Source organism: Culex pipiens, chromosome 3 (assembly GCF_016801865.2).
Source record: "Culex pipiens pallens isolate TS chromosome 3, TS_CPP_V2, whole genome shotgun sequence".
NCBI classification, from domain to species: Eukaryota; Metazoa; Arthropoda; class Insecta; order Diptera; family Culicidae; genus Culex; species Culex pipiens.
Genome location: NC_068939.1, coordinates 147,857,038 through 147,877,068, shown reverse-complemented (window position 1 = coordinate 147,877,068; position 20,031 = coordinate 147,857,038). Strand labels below are relative to the sequence as shown.

At 35.8% G+C, this 20,031-nt stretch overlaps 2 protein-coding genes across 3 annotated transcripts; one reads left to right on the top strand and one right to left on the bottom strand.

Moving 5' to 3' along the window:
* Positions 1-1,320: 1,320 nt before the first annotated feature.
* Positions 1,321-8,260, bottom strand: LOC120432159 (very-long-chain 3-oxoacyl-CoA reductase-like). The gene is made up of 2 exons (XM_039597286.1): positions 7,406-8,260; positions 1,321-1,386 (listed from the first exon to the last, which is right to left on the bottom strand). The coding sequence occupies exons 1-2, from the start codon at positions 8,258-8,260 to the stop codon at positions 1,321-1,323; spliced, it is 921 nt and encodes a 306-aa protein (XP_039453220.1).
* Positions 8,261-8,433: 173 nt separating this feature from the next.
* On the top strand, positions 8,434-18,512 carry LOC120432202 (very-long-chain 3-oxoacyl-CoA reductase-like). 2 transcript variants are annotated; one of them, XM_039597360.1, is made up of 2 exons: positions 8,434-9,258; positions 18,444-18,512. In XM_039597360.1, the coding sequence occupies exons 1-2, from the start codon at positions 8,434-8,436 to the stop codon at positions 18,510-18,512; spliced, it is 894 nt and encodes a 297-aa protein (XP_039453294.1). The 2 variants fall into 2 exon arrangements, with proteins under 2 accessions (XP_039453294.1, XP_039453293.1); XM_039597359.2 differs by lacking the exon at positions 18,444-18,512 and adding an exon at positions 9,315-9,554.
* The last annotated feature ends 1,519 nt before the right edge of the window (positions 18,513-20,031 follow it).

The following is a 20,031-nucleotide window of genomic DNA, read 5'->3' as shown; positions in this document are numbered from 1 at the left end:
CCCTTCGTCACATCTTGTCACACCTACGGTAATCCCCCCTTCTCCCTCCCTCCCTAAGAGCGTACGTTTTTTATGGATAACGCCTTACACATTTTCAGAAAGGTATTTTTGGAGGCCGGATCTTAGCTATTTTGATGAATACGTTGTCCGGATTTATCATGCGACCTGTCGTCGTTATCAAAAGACCTTTCCAATTCATGTCAAAGATTGGAGATCTGACAACCCTAGGAAAAGTTGTAAGCACTTAAGTGCACTGGATTATGAAGATCTGACTAACCAATTTGATGATTTGTATTATGAATCAAATTGATAGAACACTAAGAGGTCCGCCTTTTTGTCTTTATTTTGGATAGCATAGCTCTATTTTTTTGTTCCAAAGATTTGGCCATTTGAAAGAGAGGTTTTTTTTGGAAAATTGGCGAAAATCTCAAAACCTTGGTGCCAAAAAGAAGGGATGGTCAAATTTTGCTGGAATGCAAGATTGTTGCATGCAAGCTTCGCTAAATTTAAGCATGCTCAGAAATAGTCGATTTGTACTTTTTTGTGTACAGTTGGAGCAATATTACCCATATGACTTTCTCCGTGTTTCTTTTAACAACTTAGATTTGCTTTTGATATCTCCATGGTTTTGGAACTTGTACTTGGAATCATATTACATCCTCAAGAAAATTTATTTTGAAGATCTTGGAAAAGATATGATTTGCATAGCCTATTATTTTTAGCCTAGATTTATTGGAACAATCCTTTATTTTAAAATTCAGATTCAAGAAAACAACTCTGAAACCGATACACCAGCCGGCCAGCCAAGCCCTTCATTCCATATTTCACGATGGCATGAAATTGTTGCATAGCACACCGCTCAGGAACGTCGAGAAAATTCCTCAACGCTGGTGCACATTTGATTCGAGCTTGGCCAGCCAGTATGAAATATGCATATTACGCAAAATATGCATCCTAATGGCACCGTGCGGTGGGGTATTTTCACTCTCAATCCTTTCAGTGTAATAGGTTATATTAAATTACATTGAAATCTATTTAATTTTAAAACGTGAATTGCCATCAAGTTAAGATTGTCATACAAATATATCCAATTATCAATATGATCAAAGTAACCCCATTTTACAGTATTCCTTCAAATTTCCTTTCCACCGTCCCTACCACCAGACTAAGTCCATTATGACACCCCGGCCACCTGACCGCCAGCCAGTGTGGCCAGCGGACCTTTTGTCCGAGAGCAGGGGATACAAAGTCTGACAGAGCTGCTGGGGGTACTCTCAGAGAAAACCCAACATTGCTCGGATGCCGGACACACTGCATTACTCAGGAGTTCACCCCGGCAGAAGCAATGATGATGTACTGCCACCAGCCGGGTATGGCTTCTTCCGGCTTATGGAAAAATTTACCCATCATTCCAGATGGGATACCAAAGTCAAGGGAACTGGAATGTTAGCTGCGAAAATTGACTGAAATTTTTGAGAAATTGATCGATGTGGTTTTAGTTTCAATGCAAAAATTTCAGCTGATCCAAAAATAGTTTTGAAAATTGAAACTGAACACAACTTCAAAACGAATTTACATTTGATCTAAATTCTACTCACAAGCTGACCACTTTATCCCAGTAAGATCTATCCTCTGCGTTAAACGTTGAAATTCAAGCCCCGGAAAGATATTACCCCGAGCAGCCAGGAAGCATCAAGCGCTCGGTCAGGTCAGGTCAGGCCTTCCAGGTCTTAAGTGGTGTGCGAAAGAAGATGCACCAGCCAAGATATGAAAATTGCATTTTGATTGCAACTGACAGTTAAATTGCGCTCCCAGGCGTTTTCCCCTCCCGACGATCTCTCCACTGGACTCGGAGAACATTCGTCCAGGGAAGGAATTCCTGCGAAAAAGCAGAAGTATCATCTCGGACCAGTCGACGCAGGAGGGTAAAGATTCTTTCACAAGGGTAAAGTAGTGGATAATTTATCAATTTTATTGTTTTAATCTTATGCTGAAAAAAAAAAAGAAAAAACAAGAACAAGATTATTCAAACCAAATGATACAAATGGTAAGTAAAAAAAAAACAGTTTTATTAAAATAAGATAAGGAAAATTATGAGTTGGGACTTGAAACTGGGTTGAAGTCGGTACTTTTTGTAGAGCCAAAGTTGGACATGCCCATCTAGTCTAAACTGCTGACAACTTTAAGGTAAGCAATTCTCTACGAAATCGGTCTTTTTGCTTCAATTTTAATTTTTGTATTTTTGAATCCGGCTGAAACTTTTTTGGTGCCTTAGGTATGCCCAAAGAAGCCATTTTGCATCATTAGTTTGTCCATATTATTTTCCATACAAATTTGGCAGCTGTCCATACAAAAATGATGTATGAAAATTAAAAAATCTGTATTTTTGAAGGAATTTTTTGATCGATTTGGTGTCTTGGGCAAAGTTGTGAGTATGAAAAAGGACTACACTGGAAAAAAATGATACATGGTGAAAAAAAATCGGTGATTTTTATATCACTTTTTGTCACTAAAACTTAATCTGCAAAAAACACTTTTTCTAATTTTTATCTATTTTCTGTTATTTTTTAGGGTACATCAAATATCAACTTTTCAGAAATTTCCATCTTTGGCCGAGTTATGATTTTTTTGAATCAATACCGTTTTTTTTTCATCAAAATGTTGGTCGCAAAATTTTTTCAATTTCATTTTCGACGTAAAATCGAATTTGCAATCAAAATGTACTGCAGTGAAATTTTGATAACGTGCTCACTGTTTTCAAGTTATAGCCATTTTCAGGTAACTTTTTTGAAAGTAGTCGCAGTTATTATTTTTTTAAATTAGTGCACATGTTTGCCCATTTTTGAAAAAAAAAAACATATATTTGAAAAGCTGAGAAATGGTGATGAGATAGAAATTTGGTGTCAAAGTTACTTTTATGTAAAATTGGACGCGTATTAGCGTTTTCAAAATTAAAAAACATATTTTCATCGAAAAAAACACTCAAATAGTTTTTAAAGCTCTGGCATTTTCCGTCACTTAACTGTAATTTTTATTGGAACATGTGATTTTAAGGGAAATTTAATGTACTTTTCGAATCTCAATTTACCCAGAAAAGTTATTTTTTTCATTTAGAACAAAATTTACCCTTTCAAAAAATCGTGGTTTTCTAACTTTGCAGGATTTATTTTGAGAGTGTAACAATGTTTTACAAAGTTGTAGAGCAGACAATTATAATAATTTCAATAAAAAAAACATGAAAACTGACGGTATCAACATCTGACTGCTGATAGCGTTCTATTTAATTTGATTTTCTACAACTTTGTAAAACATTGTTACACTCTTAAAAATAAACCTGCAAATTTAGAAAAATCTTGAAATTTTAAAATGAAAATTTTTGTTCTCAATGAAAAAAGAACGCTTCTGGGTTAATGTAGATTCGAAAAGTACATTAAATTTCCCTTAAAAGAACATGTTCCAAAATTATTTATAGTTGTGTAACGGAAAATTGCTGAGTTTTAAAACTTTTTGAATTGTTTTTTCGATGAAAAATACGTTTTTCCGAAATTTCAAGTAAACCTTTAAATCTGGCATAAAATTCTACGTAAAAGTCCTTTTGACACCAAATTTCTATCTCATCACCGTTTCAGGCTGCAAATTATTGAAAAACACCTCTTTTTTCGCATGTTCAAAAATCGTAGGGTAGGGTAGTCATCAATGAGACACTTTTGGTTTTCAACTTTCAACGATTTTTCTAATTTTTTCATCAGCATGTTTTAATGAGCTTTTAGTTGCATTATCATTCTTTTAATGTGTTCTAACATTGACAAAAATATGAGATCGATCCGACATCTACAGCCAAAGTTATTCAACTGTCTCATTGTAGACGCACTTGGCAGGAACAATGAGACAGCTGGGGAACAATGAGACACTCTACGAAAATTAACATTTTTCTAGCAAAACATCATGTTTTTGTATTGTTCCATTGCAGGTGACTTGCCTTGAACATTTTAGAGCATTTTGCCAACATGAAACTTTTAATAACAAAAGTTACACTAAAAAGTATTTCAATTTTGTAAAATCCATATATTAATACCAAATAACTTTGTATTTTTGGTTAAATGAAGTTTAAACTCTATAAATATGCCAAAAATCACTTTTAATTCATGTTTTGAAAGATTTCCATCGATTTTGAAAAGTTTATTGAAGAAAAATCAAAGTGTCTCATTGTTACCCATGAGCTGAAATGAGTGGGGAACAATGAGACAGCCCTGGATTCTGAGTATATTCTAAATTTTGGCATATCTAATGAAAGGACATTGTAGCCCAACTTAATCCCTACAGAACGTCGAAAGAAATTTTAAGAAATATTAGTTTTGGTGTAAACGGCAGCCTACGAGCGAAAAAGTTTTTTTTGTCCATAATTTACTTTTACACCCCAGAATCAAACATTTATGAATTACTTTTCAAGGGAGCGTCCATAACCAAAGCCACTAATATGGCAGACGTGTATCTAGTAGACACACCTTTCCCCCAAATATGAGCCTGATTGGTTGAAACTACGACTTGTGAGAGCCATTTTATCATTGTTCCCCGTGTCTCATTGATGACTACTCTACCCTACTGCCCCTCCGTCACGAGATGAGCATGAGCATGAGCATGGTTGACTGCCAATGAGCTGCTACTCCGTTATTGACAGATCAGCTGAAGTTAAACAATGAATCAAAAATGATCAGTGGGAGCCAACCATTAGTTCACTGTTTAACCCCTGAAGACCCCGACTTTATTAGTCAATACCGGCGCCCTCCCAAGAAGCCTGCAGTTCAACAAAAGGGAGGAATGTTAGTCCGATAGTTGAAGTTGCAGACTCATCAAGCACATAGTTTTTCGCTATATACTTGTTGATACCGCTTGAGACCGTTGAATCCACAGCATCTCCTTCAAGCATCACGTGATTATTTTTTTTGGGTTAGTAGGATAAGGTATTGGCTTTTCGATGCCTCCCGAGCTACGATGCTATGGGGAGGACTTTCATAACAAACCCGTCGGCGAGCCTTCTGAGCAACGATGCTATGGGAAGGTCTTTCTAATTAGCACACAAAAACACTCGCGCACAGGTATTTAAATACTGAATAAATGTAATTTTTCATCACGATTATCCAGACGACATTGATGATATAGGAAGGACTTTTTTACAGTCATTTACAGTAATACTTAAACTTATTTTAATGCAACAATTCACACGACGTCGTGCCTCCCGATCAACGATGATGTAGGAAGGACTTGAGCAAGCCAATCAGGATGAAACACGAAATAAAATTCTTTTCTTTTCACACACAATGCCACATAATTGACCGCGCGTCACCACCCAACAAATTGAACTCACTGCCCCTCCGTCACGAGATTTCAAAAAACGGACCTCGAACACGTGATCAGGGACAAAAGTTACATCAATTTCCAAGGAATGACAAGGTTGCACGACAAGATTGAAACTTCTTTCATATGAAGAGTGACAACAATGAATTGAATTTGAATTTTGGGGATCTGTAAAGGTAAAAAAAAATCAAACCATCCACATTAACGACCCCCGGGTCTTTCCTGGTCTCTATTGCAAGTTTTTGCTCAAACCTAGGAGTCCGAAGGCTTGAATGGAAGAGCACCCAAACCTCTTTCTACTCCAAGGAACCTTCCACCCCAGTGTTTGAACTGACGACCTTTGGATTGCGAGTTCAACCGCCGCCAGCGATTCCACCGGAGTAGGCTTGGTTTGGTGTGTTGTTTGTACTCATGGCATGGATACGACTCCTACACCTGGAATGACTTAATGGCCTAACAACAACCAAGGCCGGGACTATAGCGGGTTGTGGCGCTATAACCACGGCAAATAGTGTCCAGGGCATTCGTGGAAATACAATGTCCCATCCCAGAGGGTCCCGGAGTACCAAACCTTCTTAGCATGGTGCTCGCAACGAATACAACCAAAAATCTCGGAGCGTATGGTGGTGTATCCTCACGCTTCTTCCTCCCCTGTCGATTCAGAATTGTGTTGTCGTTCGAACACTCAGTGCTCAAACTCAACCCAATTACGAGTCATCTCTGCGATACGGCTTTACGCAGTAGGCCTGGCCGCTTTAACGCTTGTGACGTTTCAATGCATTCTAATGAAATGGCGCACTACAAATGTTTATAAATGACAAGAAGAGTGCTAGGCGTCATCTTACCTAAGGCACTCTCCAGGATCACTTCGAAAGATTGGCTGCGCTAGGGTCTGATTAGATTAGAATAGATTAGATTAGATTAGATAGCAACAACCAAGGCCGGGACCGACATTTTACTTCCTCATCCGATGGAAGGTAGGTAAAGGTAAAGGTCTGTAAAGGTCAAATGGTCAGGCATTGTGAGCTACACAAAATGGCTCAACACAATTTGGCCCAAAATGCACGTGCGACAAGTTTGGACCACGGCGATGAATTGTTGAATTAATATAAACTTTGACTTGACCATTTGATCTCCAATCTTAAAAATATGGGCCATATTTGGTTTGGACATGTAAATTTAAATTTATGAAGTTGGATCCAAGATTTGAAATTTGAAATAATTGCCTTGAAAAAAAAACTATTTTATGAGATTTTGAGCACGTCAAACCATTGGCTTATTACTCTTGTAAAGATGCAGTTGTACTAGACCATCACAAAATATGTGTGTGTGTGTTTGTGTGAGTAACTGTGTGTGTGTGCATCGTCGACCCCTACACCATCATCCCACAGGATCTATTGGACACACAGGACAGAGAAAACTGGTTCCTGGAGGAAAGCCCTCCACACTGAAAGGAATGAATGCGGAATGGTCTTTTGTCTAAATTATGCTGATATCTGCTTGTCGTGTTTCATTTGCCAATGCCACACGGCTATGCATTCCGACGTTTAAAGAAAAGCTGCGAGGGAAGAAAAAGTGCAAACGATGCACACTTTTATTGTTTTGGCTTTGAACTTTTATGTGGGGCGCAGAGTGGGCGGGAAGAGATTGTGGAATAATTTAGGTTTTTGAAAATTCTAAAAACACCCTTTTAGGGACTGGTGGTCCTGAATCAATATGCCAATCGATATAAAATGGGTTTATTTTTTGTCGAGGCACAAACATAAGAAATGTTTGAATTTAATACAAAAACATTAAAAATACAAAGGCATAATCAAAATATTACGTAAATTAGCAAAATTTTATTGCAAATGCAAAAAAAAAAATGCTAAATGTTCGAATTTTTTTTGTTATATTATAATATATGATGTAATTTTTTTTTTAATTTCGACTCTCATTTAATTTATTGAATATTTCATGAAAAGCCGTCGCGGGCCGGATAAAATGGTTATTGTTTCAACAAAACGCTTCTGAGTCGCTTCAGCAGCACTCCGACACTTAGCGCCATTACGCTTTGCGGTAGAAAGTTGATATGAAATATCTGCACCGGATGCAGCCAGTGACCGCACGTGTGGGCCGTCTTGCCGATGGTGAACACCGCCGACCGCACGAACCGTTCCACGTCGAGCACGGCCATAAACCGTGGCAGTAGCTTGGCAAAGTCCTGCGACCTGTTCGTCAGCACCACGAACGGTGCAACGGTTTGGCATTGGACGCCCGTTCCGTGCAGTTCATGGGCCAGTCCCAGCCCGAGACTGGTCGTGTAGGCTTTGGACGCGGCGTAGATGGTCATGCCTGGGCCAGGGTGGTACCCGGCCGAGGACGAAACGTTGATGATGATCCCTTTGTGGCGCCGTTGCATTCCCGGGAGTACGATCCGGGTCATCGTGGTGGTCGCAACGATGTTCAGGTTGATCGTGGCGGTTACATCTTGGTCGGAGTTTTCGTCGAACGTCTGCGACGGTGGCGGCAGATGGCCCACGTTGTTGACCAGCATGCCGACCTCGATCGAAGCAAGCTGCTCGCGGAGGGGTTTGTAGATTTCGGGCCCTTTGGAAAAGTCAACGGTGAGCCACTTGGTTTGGACGCCGTACTTGCGTTCGATTTCAGCGGCTACTGCGATCAGCTTGTGTTCAGTTCTAGAAAGGAGCATGATGTTCATGCCCTTGCGAGCCAGTTGTTCAGCGTACTGTCGACCGATGCCGTCCGTTGCTCCGGTTATCACAGCCCATTTCCCATATTTCTGTGGGAATCGCTCCCGAATAAGTAGGTTCTTCAGAGAACCCCAAATGATTCCCAGCAGGGACTCCAGAAATCCATTGTAGCACCACAAAAACACCGCGTACACTCCAATCCACCAGAACATCTTGCCGTGGTAGAACTAACTGAACTGAAAATGCTGATACAAGAACATGACCCGATCAGCATGTTTGTTGTTACGGAAGGTTGTGTTTACGCCAAGGGGTAAACAATCGTGACCAAGCAGTCAACCTGTGACGGTTTGAGGTCTTCAAATTTCAAACTCAGTCATACCGCACCATGTTCTGGTGGATTGGAGTGTACGCGGTGTTCTTGTGGTGCTACAATGGATTTCTGGAGTCCTTGCTGGGAATCATTTGGGGTTCGCTGAAGAACCTACTTAAGCGGGAGCGTTTTCCGGAAAGATACGGAAAATGGGCCGTCGTCACTGGTTCGTCGGACGGCATTGGCCGACAGTACGCCGATCAACTTGCCCAAAAGGGCATGAACATCTTGCTCATTTCGAGAACTGAACACAAGCTGATCGCAGTAGCCGCTGAAATCGAACGCAAGTATGGCGTCCAAACCAAGTGGCTCGCCGTTGACTTTTCCAAAGGGCCCGAAATCTACAAACCCTTGCGCGAGCAGCTTGCTTCGATCGAGGTCGGCATGCTGGTTAACAACGTGGGTCATCTACCGCCACCGTCGCAGACGTTTGAGGAAAACTTCGAGCACGATATAAATTCCGTCATTCGGTTAAATGTTGTCGCGACCACCATGATGACCCGGATCGTCCTTCCGGGAATGTTACGCCGCCGCAAGGGGATCATCATCAACGTTTCGTCCAGCTCGGGGTACCATCCGGTGCCGGGCATGGCCATCTATGCCGCGTCCAAGGTCTACACGACCAGCTTTGGGCTGGGTTTGGCGCACGAACTGCGAGGAACGGGCGTCGAGTGTCAAACCGTAACACCTTTTCTGGTTAGTACCAGCATGTCCCAGGAGTTTACCAAGAATCTGTCACCGTTGACGGCGGTTCTCGATGTGAAGCGGTACGTGAAGGCGGCCGTTTGTACCATTGGGAAAACTGCTTACACATGTGGGCACTGGATGAATACTTTGCAGGTTGGTGAAATTTGTTGGAGTTACTTTTACGTTTATGGATTTTATTTTGCTTTTAGCTTTTTTATATCAACATCGTTTCGCCAAGTCTTGCTGCCTACATTATTGGAATAACATTGAAGCAACGAAGATCAGAATTACTGAAGAAAAAATAAGTTCAATATTTCCAAAATCAAATCCAAATTTTGAACTTGAATCAAAAATATTATATATATATATGTTTAAATAAAAATTTATAAAAAACGACATGTCAGAAATCCGGGCAAACTTCAACAACATTGCAGTTAACTTCATTAAGCCCTCAAGCCCTAACCGGGCAACAGGCCTCCCAGTTTAATCTTGCCACAGTCTTATCTTCCCCAAAAAGGAAGCAACCATCCTTCAACCTGATGGCCCACGGGTGAAACGTTAATGCCACCCGCGGATTTCCCGCGCTCAAACGCGTAATTAGAAGCAGTAGGTCTCACGCGGGCAATTTTCCGCCTACGCACACACACGCACTTGGGAAAAGTTGCGGAAAATCGCGACAACCAGTGTTAACGATTTAATAAAGCAAACATTACGAGCCCCCGTGTGACGTTTAGTGAGCCGCTTGTTGCTTGAGTTACTGCTTATGGGGAAAGGATAAGATGGTTGGTTGTTTGCACACTGTTGACAGAAGTTATTTTTTTGTTGGATGTTAGTTTTCGATAATATCAAAAGTTTAGAATTACTTGTTTATCGAAGCATTGTACCGGGATAAACTGAATCAAAATTCAAGTATAATTTTCCAAAGATTTCATTGTAATTTTCAATTTTTCTTCCTGAAAAAACTGAGAATAAAAAAAACTTGTACAATCGCTTGTGAACTTTTTTTTTTTCTCTAGTTAAAATTCCCGTCTTTTCAAAAGTCTTTATGAAAATTTGATTTAGAGTTTAAAAACGACTTTTAACGCATACCCTGCTTTCTAAATTCTTCAAATCTAACAAAAAGAAGGTAAATCTCCATAAATTTTGTAAGTCAAACAAAAACAAAAACAAAAACAAAAACAAAAGCAAAAACAAAAACAAAAACAAAAACAAAAACAAAAACAAAAACAAAAACAAAAACAAAAACAAAAACAAAAACAAAAACAAAAACAAAAACAAAAACAAAAACAAAAACAAAAACAAAAACAAAAACAAAAACAAAAACAAAAACAAAAACAAAAACAAAAACAAAAACAAAAACAAAAACAAAAACAAAAACAAAAACAAAAACAAAAACAAAAACAAAAACAAAAACAAAAACAAAAACAAAAACAAAAACAAAAACAAAAACAAAAACAAAAACAAAAACAAAAACAAAAACAAAAACAAAAACAAAAACAAAAACAAAAACAAAAACAAAAACAAAAACAAAAACAAAAACAAAAACAAAAACAAAAACAAAAACAAAAACAAAAACAAAAACAAAAACAAAAACAAAAACAAAAACAAAAACAAAAACAAAAACAAAAACAAAAACAAAAACAAAAACAAAAACAAAAACAAAAACAAAAACAAAAACAAAAACAAAAACAAAAACAAAAACAAAAACAAAAACAAAAACAAAAACAAAAACAAAAACAAAAACAAAAACAAAAACAAAAACAAAAACAAAAACAAAAACAAAAACAAAAACAAAAACAAAAACAAAAACAAAAACAAAAACAAAAACAAAAACAAAAACAAAAACAAAAACAAAAACAAAAACAAAAACAAAAACAAAAACAAAAACAAAAACAAAAACAAAAACAAAAACAAAAACAAAAACAAAAACAAAAACAAAAACAAAAACAAAAACAAAAACAAAAACAAAAACAAAAACAAAAACAAAAACAAAAACAAAAACAAAAACAAAAACAAAAACAAAAACAAAAACAAAAACAAAAACAAAAACAAAAACAAAAACAAAAACAAAAACAAAAACAAAAACAAAAACAAAAACAAAAACAAAAACAAAAACAAAAACAAAAACAAAAACAAAAACAAAAACAAAAACAAAAACAAAAACAAAAACAAAAACAAAAACAAAAACAAAAACAAAAACAAAAACAAAAACAAAAACAAAAACAAAAACAAAAACAAAAACAAAAACAAAAACAAAAACAAAAACAAAAACAAAAACAAAAACAAAAACAAAAACAAAAACAAAAACAAAAACAAAAACAAAAACAAAAACAAAAACAAAAACAAAAACAAAAACAAAAACAAAAAACAAAAACAAAATCAAAAACAAAAACAAAAACAAAAACAAAAACAAAAACAAAAACAAAAACAAAAACAAAAACAAAAACAAAAACAAAAACAAAAACAAAAACAAAAACAAAAACAAAAACAAAAACAAAAACAAAAACAAAAACAAAAACAAAAACAAAAACAAAAACAAAAACAAAAACAAAAACAAAAACAAAAACAAAAACAAAAACAAAAACAAAAACAAAAACAAAAACAAAAACAAAAACAAAAACAAAAACAAAAACAAAAACAAAAACAAAAACAAAAACAAAAACAAAAACAAAAACAAAAACAAAAACAAAAACAAAAACAAAAACAAAAACAAAAACAAAAACAAAAACAAAAACAAAAACAAAAACAATGGATGAGATCGAGTCATAAAAATTTTAGCATTTTTGTATGACCCAATCTAGGCCCCAAACCCAATGACACCCCTGATGCCGGTACAATGAATATCGTTTGAATGAGAATTAGTTTTGAAATATTAATTTTTGTTTTGCTCTCTCATTCGATTTGGACCTATAGCGTCCAATTTCCCGGGGATGAAAAAATTCTGGGAAACAGGAAATTTTAAATAAAATCCCGGGAATTCCCGGGATATTTCAAAAAATCTATCAAAAAATATTTGGATCCCGCTTCTGATTACTATTGTGCAACACAAATGTATAGAACAGCAACTTTAATGGTCCAAATGAGTGTGTGAATTAATTAATGTCTTTACCGCTTGAACAAATAATACACTTTTAAGAAAATATACAAATTACAATTTTATATGCTGCCTTTGAAATCGTTCCAAGTAATATAATTATCGTTCGTATTTTTTGTTGTGAAGTATTATTTATAAAATCAAGGTTTTTGGAAATTGAGTAAGATCCATGCCCCACAACCAAAAAACAATGCTTTCAAAAATTTGTCCTTGTGACCAATTTGAGAGAACATCGTCGCCATCGTGCTAACTTGTCGTACGTCGTTTTGGACCAAAATGAGTTAAAAACGCCATTTTGTGCAGTTCAAAATGCCTTCACCTTCACTGATCCCCAAAATTAGATTTCAATCCTGTAATATTCAATGAAAACTCAAAAAACTCCGTTCATTTTTATCACTCTTCATATAAAAAAAGTTTCAATCTTGTCGTGCTATCTTGACACACCCTGAAAATAGTTGTAAGTGCGACAACTGGCGAAAGGGAATTCAGGTCAGAACGCGTTTGACACACGTACATGCCCGACCCCGGCAACCAAATACAACCAAACATCGGGACGATGCACATAATGGCCGACCAAACAAAACGTGTTAGTTATTGTTTACATAACGTGCTCTAGTTTTTGTTTGTTCAAGGTCAAACATTAAATCGTGTTTTTTTTCTCGGAACGTCAAAAAGCGACGTGCTCTTTCGAAAAAAGTTTAAAAAATTTTAGAGCAGCTCAAAACTGCAAACTTCAAAATGCTTTAAAATAGCTGTTCTAGAAAATATATACTCCATGATGGTAGTTGCATCATTTTAATGAGAAATTAATGCTCCCGATGGCTCACATCAGGGCACAATTTGGCAAACTAACTATTGCTTTCCATGAAATCAAAATAGTTCTATCGAAAGGTACAATTCGATCATTACCATGCAGGTGCACCAATGTTTTCTAGATTTCTCGTGAAAATTTAGCTCCATTCTGATTTGTTTTTGGGAAATTTATAAAGAGGATATGTATATTTCTGGGCCAAATTGTTGGAATCGAAAATGATCATTGGAATTTCTAAATTGATGCGCTTTACTATTTATCAGTTAAATTAAAAACATACGAAAATTAAAGTGTGTCATAGTGGGTTTACAAAAACGCTTAATCAAAACTTAACCCCACTTTAAAGCACACATGATGAGCACGGCTCAGTTTCATCCCCGCCCTACACGAGCGCCTTCCATCGGTTTGTTGACACCAAATCCCTGCAGAAAAATTTGCGCTGACTTGGGTGAATTTTTCATGAATTATGCTAATAAAAATAAATATAATATTTTAATCTCATTCGAGCTGTCACGCTCGGGGGAAAAGTTTCGCGAGTGTATTCACCACCCACTTCTCTCTACGTTCGTTTCCTCGTTTAAGCTCGGAATTGTTTCACACTTTTCCTCCCAAACGCTGGTAACTGAAGGGGAGGAGTTTTACTGTTGCACAGTAGTAGAGTGTGATGGGGAAAGGATGAGGTGAGTTTTCCAGCAGCCAACGCCTGGAGAAAAAAGCATTATCTTTAGCCACTGATCGTGGAGGATCTATGAACCATTTGGGATAGTTGGATGATAAAAAGTTTTTGAAAAAAAAAAATAGTTTCAATAATGGAACTGGGAAAGGTCAGCCAAACTGAGAATATTATTTGTTAAAAAAAGATTTTGCAGTTTCATAAGTTTAAAAAAAACACGGTTTACAGTTGGGTAAAAGCCCCAACGATTGTAGACGTGCTTTTAGAACAAATAATATTAAAGAGAAAACAAAAAAAAAACAATTTCTTAACGAACAGTGATCAACAGTCAAGTTTAAAAGTATAATACAAGTATAATCAAACATCCTTCAATCATAATTGTTTCACTTTTATGAATTCTCCTGTTTTTTTTTTCAATTGACTCCTTTAAAAAACAGCAAAACATGAAAATTAAGTTAACCAACATTGAATTTTACAATATTTGACCCAAAGTCATACTAATGTTTCGAGCACGACCCACACATCCCTACGTAAAAGCTAAAAAGTGTCTCCCTCTCCTACCCCACCTTCCCCCACACACTCCCATTTTGGACACTGGGGTAAAATTAAACATAATTTTCCACTTTTATGAATTTGCATCTTTTTAGCAAACGTGCGCCGGCCTCGAGAGTCATTATTCTTTCACCGCAGTCTCTCGGCATCATCACCGTCATCCGAGGCCCAGAACCTGTCTGGGTTCCTCAGTCGGAAGTCAGGTGGGCGTGCGTGGGCGGAGGCAACTCAAAGAGGTGAAACTTTTTTTCCTTCTCCGTTTATGCCAGACTGGGCACCTTTTTTGTTTGAAAAGAAGGCAGTCTGCGAGGGGGCACTGCTTCAGAGTCGAGTAATTTCCACCTGTGAAAATAAGTCCCCTGGCACCCGTTTTTAACGAGAAATGTGGAATTAATTAAGCTTAGGCCGTTCACTTAGTGAGAGCAGATTTGATGTTGGATGGAAATGCTCTGTCAAAGGAGGAAGAATGAGAAGGATTTTCAAAATTGGATTATGCCTAAACGAAATAAAAATGACTGAGCATTAGGGTGTAATATGGTTGTATGGACAAAACTTAAGCTGTCCAAATTTAGTGAGCACAGCTATTTTTCAGTTCCTTTTGGGGTCCTAAATAGCCATCCTGCATTTTTGTGAGTCTTTTTGTAACATCTTAGAATATTTTCTTAAAAAATGATCGAAATAAAAATCGTGACACCACCATAATATTAATTATTGAAACTAAGTCATTGAAAAACCTCATTGAAGTGGCGTGTATTTTTCTTTCAGTTTTTTTTTTTTTCAAAAAGTAATCGTATGAAAAATCATACTAACATCAAACATTTTTAGTGTTTTGAAATCGAGATGATATCAGATATCGTTTGCAGTTATAATTACATATAATTACAACATTTTCACAAAAATACGTATTTTTCCTGTATTTTGAAAAAATTATTGTTATTGCAATGTAAGTATCAAATGATCGGGATATTTTCATACATTACGAAAGTTATAAGACATTTTTTGAAAATATTAAAATTTTTCACAAAACTACGTATTTTTGAAAAAATACTCAAAATTATATTCTTTCACAATATGGTTATCATATGATCGGATTTTTTTTTATATATTTCGAATGTAATAGCATCATTTTTTGAAAATACTTAAAAAAATTCAAAAATGTTGTTTTGAAAACACTAACAATTTTCACAAAACAACGTATTAAAATAATATTACTAAAATTTTTAGTTTTTAACAATGTAGGTATCAAACGTTCGAGATATGTTCATACATTACGAAAGTTATATCATTTTTTTTGAAAATACTAAAATTATTCACAAAACTAACTTCAAAAATACGGAAAAAAATACTGATTTTTTTTTCGCAATATGTAAATCAAATAATAGGATTTTTTTTATGTTTTTCGAATATAATATACTAAAAAAAATTCAAAATTATGAATTTGAAAAAATACTCAAAAGTTCAGTTTTTTTTCAATTTGGGATTTTTTCATACATTTCGATTAAAGTAAAATTTTTTTGAAAATACTTTAAAATTTTCATGAAACTACGTATTTTTGAAAAAAAAACTTTTGAAATTTCAGTTTTTTTTTACAATATAGATATCAAACGGTCTGGATTTTATCATGCATTTCGAAAGTTGTAACACCATTTTTTTGAAAATTCACAAAATTTAACAAAATTAGGTATTTAAAAAAATGCTAAAAATTTCAGTTTTCCACAGTATGGGTATCAAATGATCGAGATATTTTAATGAATTTCGACACAACATTTATTTTTGGAAAAGACTCAAAATTTTCACAACACTATTTTCTAGAAAATACTTAAAATTTCAAAGGCTTAAAATTTCTTACTTTCGTAATGTTTGAAAACTTCTAATCACTTGCTACCCAACTGAAATTTGTTTTTTTTTTTCAAAAATTCGTAGTTTTGTGAAAATTTCGAGTTTTTTTTCTGAAAAGGTTGTTATTACATTAAAAATGTATGAAATAGTTCCGACCCATAATGCAAAAAAAAAAGAAATTCGGAGTAGTTCTTCATAAATACGCAGTTTTGTGAAAATTTTAAGTATTTTCAAAAAATGTTGTTATTACATTCAAAATGTATGAAAAAAATCCCAATCATTTAGTACCACACCCAATCGGCATGGTCGCATGATTTTGATGCATGGCGGCATGAAAGTATATCAGAATCTGCATGAAAACTGTCCTCATGCATTTTTTGCGATATAGGGGTATGACATTTTTGCCCGTTACCGACAATTATCGACATTACCGACGGTTTTTTGGTTGTATTTCACAAAAAAAAACCTTAACAGAACGAGGATTGAACCACCAACTTCTTGGTTATTAATCCGACACGCTACCACCGCGCCAGAGAGTAAAAGAGCACCAACATATTTTTCTCTTTGAATTGTTGCTCGGGGACCGGCCAGCTGTATATGTTAGAGCAACACAGCTTTATATGTGTTGGTGAGAACTGCAGATCGCTGAAATATTTACACGCGGGCAAAAATGATCTAGGGGCTTGCTGCAAAAAATGTTATAAAATGTGACATTTTCTACAGCAAATCCACTGTTGCAGATTTTGAGATATATTTTTCTTTTGGGTGCAGCATTGCAAAGAACTGAAATTTTGAGTAATTTTTCGGAAATACCTAGTTTTGTGTTAATTTTCAGTATCTTCAAAAAAATGTATGAAATTCGAAATATATGACAAAAACACGATCATTTATACCCATATTGCAGTAACAAATATTTGCTTACAATTTTCACAAAACAACGTATTTAAAAAAATACTAAGAATTTTAGTTTTTTACAATGTAGATATCAAACAATCGGGATATTTTCATACATTACGAAAGTTCTATAACATTTTTTTTGAAAATACTCTAATTATTCACAAAGCTACGTATTGATGAAAAACATACTCAAAATTTTATTTTTCACAATATGTGTATTAAATGATCGGATTATTTTTATATACAGCCGAATCTCTGGCTGTCGATCTTCTCAATATCAATATTGCTCCATCTATCGATGAATTCTTCAGTCCCTTCAAACTGCATACTTTGATTGGCTTTATTCCTCGATATTTTCTCTTGCTTGAAGGATCTCTTCCTCGACGGTCCCTTGGATTTTGTTTGCTTTAAAAATCTCTTCCGGTTGTCAATATTGTCACCATCTCATGGCTTGCATAGACATTTTTCTTTGCGAAACGAAGCTTTGAAGGGTGTTTGCCATTAGTTTGTTTTTGTTTACTGGACGTTGCCATGATTCTCTCCCATAGCTGGGTACCAAGAAAAACATATTTCCAATCGAGTCTTCATTTTGCATCGTTCTGTAAACTGATGATTCTCTTCCTCGACGGTCCCTTGGATATTGACAACCAGAGAGTCGACTGTATTTAGAATGTAATAACAATTTTTTTGAAAATACTTAAAAAAAATCACAAGACTACGGGTTTCAATTGGGATTGATTGATTGGGATTTTTTCATAAATTTCGATTATAGAAACATTTTTTTAAATACTTAAAATTTTTACAATTTTTTTTAAATGCGACATCATCCCGGTACGAGAATCGAACTCACGACCTCTGGATTGGAAACCCAGCACGTCGCTAGTCGAAACCCATCCCCTACCGGTCAGTATTCCCAGTGAGCATATTTACTCTTTAAGGGATCTGACTTTGCCGAGCCAGACAGGAATCGAACCCATCACCTTCCGCTTACAAGGTGAAACCCGTAACCTCACGGCCACAGAAGCTCGGTATTTTCGAACGAAAACAATCAAAATTTCAGTTTTTTACAATGTAGATATCAAACGATCGGGAATTTCCCATGCATTTCGAAAGTTGTAACATTTTTTTTTTTGAAAATACTCAAATTTTCACAAGACAAGGTGTTTTTGTAAAAATGCTCTAAATTTGAGTTTTTGGCAATATGATTATCAAATGATCGAGATATTTTAATGAATTTCTAAACAACATTTATTTAAAAAAAAAAAACTCAAAACTTTCACAATTTTTTTTCTAGAAAATACTTAACATTTCAAATGTAGAGGGTTAATTGACCTAACTGATGTTACTTGTCATTTTTCACCAAGCGTAATTCTTTTCCTTGATCTCACTAAATTAAGACTGTTATAAAAACCCATTAATGTCCCCCATAAGCGTTGCCCTAAATCATCTCACCACACCCTTTCCTAAACCAGAGCTTGGCAGGTCGCCTCCTCCTTGGTCGTGGACACACGCAAACTTCCGGTTTGAACGCACAACCATAAAGCCGAAATTCATTACCCGCCGTCGTCGTCGTTCCGCCGAAGAACCGGAACGATGGGTTCCAGCGAGCACGCATCGCGATGGCCACTTGCGAAGCCCATAAACGATCGCGTAAAATCTGCTCTTTCGCGCTGCCGCGACGAATCGAAATGACGGAAATTTTTAATTGTTTTTTTTTTTTTGAAAAGTTAGTTTATTTGAAAATTTTATCATGAAATTGAGTGGTTTGAATATTTTAGTATTTTTCCCCCTAGATTTTTATTTAAGAAATCAGATCTTGAAAATTATGATTTGATTTTAATAAAAATTAACTTTATTTTTTCCGTGCAGCTACACCCTTTCCAACCCTTGGGAAACGGTTGGGGTCGGTTTCGGTAATAAACCCCTCGAGCGTTATTCCGCGAGCTTTTCATTGTCAATTTGAGCGCAAATGACAATAAAAATGGCGAAACGGTTCATGCACCCGCAGAAATGAGCACACCCCCCTCAATCGGGTTGTGAAGGAGGGGGAGAAAAGTGTCCTTTGGCATCGTTTTGGCGAAATTGACCCTTGATTTTCAATTAAAGTTTGTCAAATAATATCAAGACAGTAATTTTTCAAATTCGTCCAAAATTCAAGAAAAATTTGAAAACAACGCAGATATAAATTAACAAACGAAGTTTCCAATCTAGGAATGGCAGCTGAGGGTTAACCATTTGGATGCAGCCACCGGAGGTCATAGGGACACGGCCATTTGACCATGATGTCCGCCTCAGGGCTCTTCGTCGGTGGTCCAAGCGGAGCTCAATTTGATGGGGGAATAATTAGGTGAGGTGCGAATTAATTATTCAATTGCACTCGCGAAGCGGGTGAGGAGTCTGCAAAAACGTGTCGTAAATTCAGCCGTTGATTGCTGTCGTCATCCTTGATGTGCTAATAAAAGTTAAATTTGGCTGTTATTTTGAAAGGAAAACATTGACTGGTTTAAAATGTTTTATTTAGCGTAGAATTGTTGTTTCGTATTATTTAATAAACTGAGTAATTATTTTCAGTTTCTTATGGGGTACAGCAAAGTCGCAAAGTCCTCACTTTGCGCAAAGTGATTCAAATTTCTATGGAAATATGAACGGGATTTTTTTGGATTTTGATTTCTTTTGAATTCACGTTTCTCGCTAATTGAAACCAGTCTCGTATTCGGCTGCTCTAAATGGTGTTCTACAACTTTCCCGGAGAAAGTATGGTGCTAGCTTGCCCCTAAAAAAGATACAGCGTCCTCAAAGCTGGTGTAAAACGTGTTTTTTGCTCTAAAACTTTAGCAGAAGTATTTCGATAACCAGCAATCCAATAAAAAAAATCTAAATATTGTACGAAACTTGTATAGCTTTTCGAAAATATATTTAGCAGCAGTGCTTTTCTCATGATTTTGTTTTCATTTCAAATTGATATTTATTTAATTTATTTCCTTAAAAATTTAAATGATTTGAAAACATCGAAGCAATTTTACAAAAAAAAATCGTACACATTTTACCAAAGTTATTGTC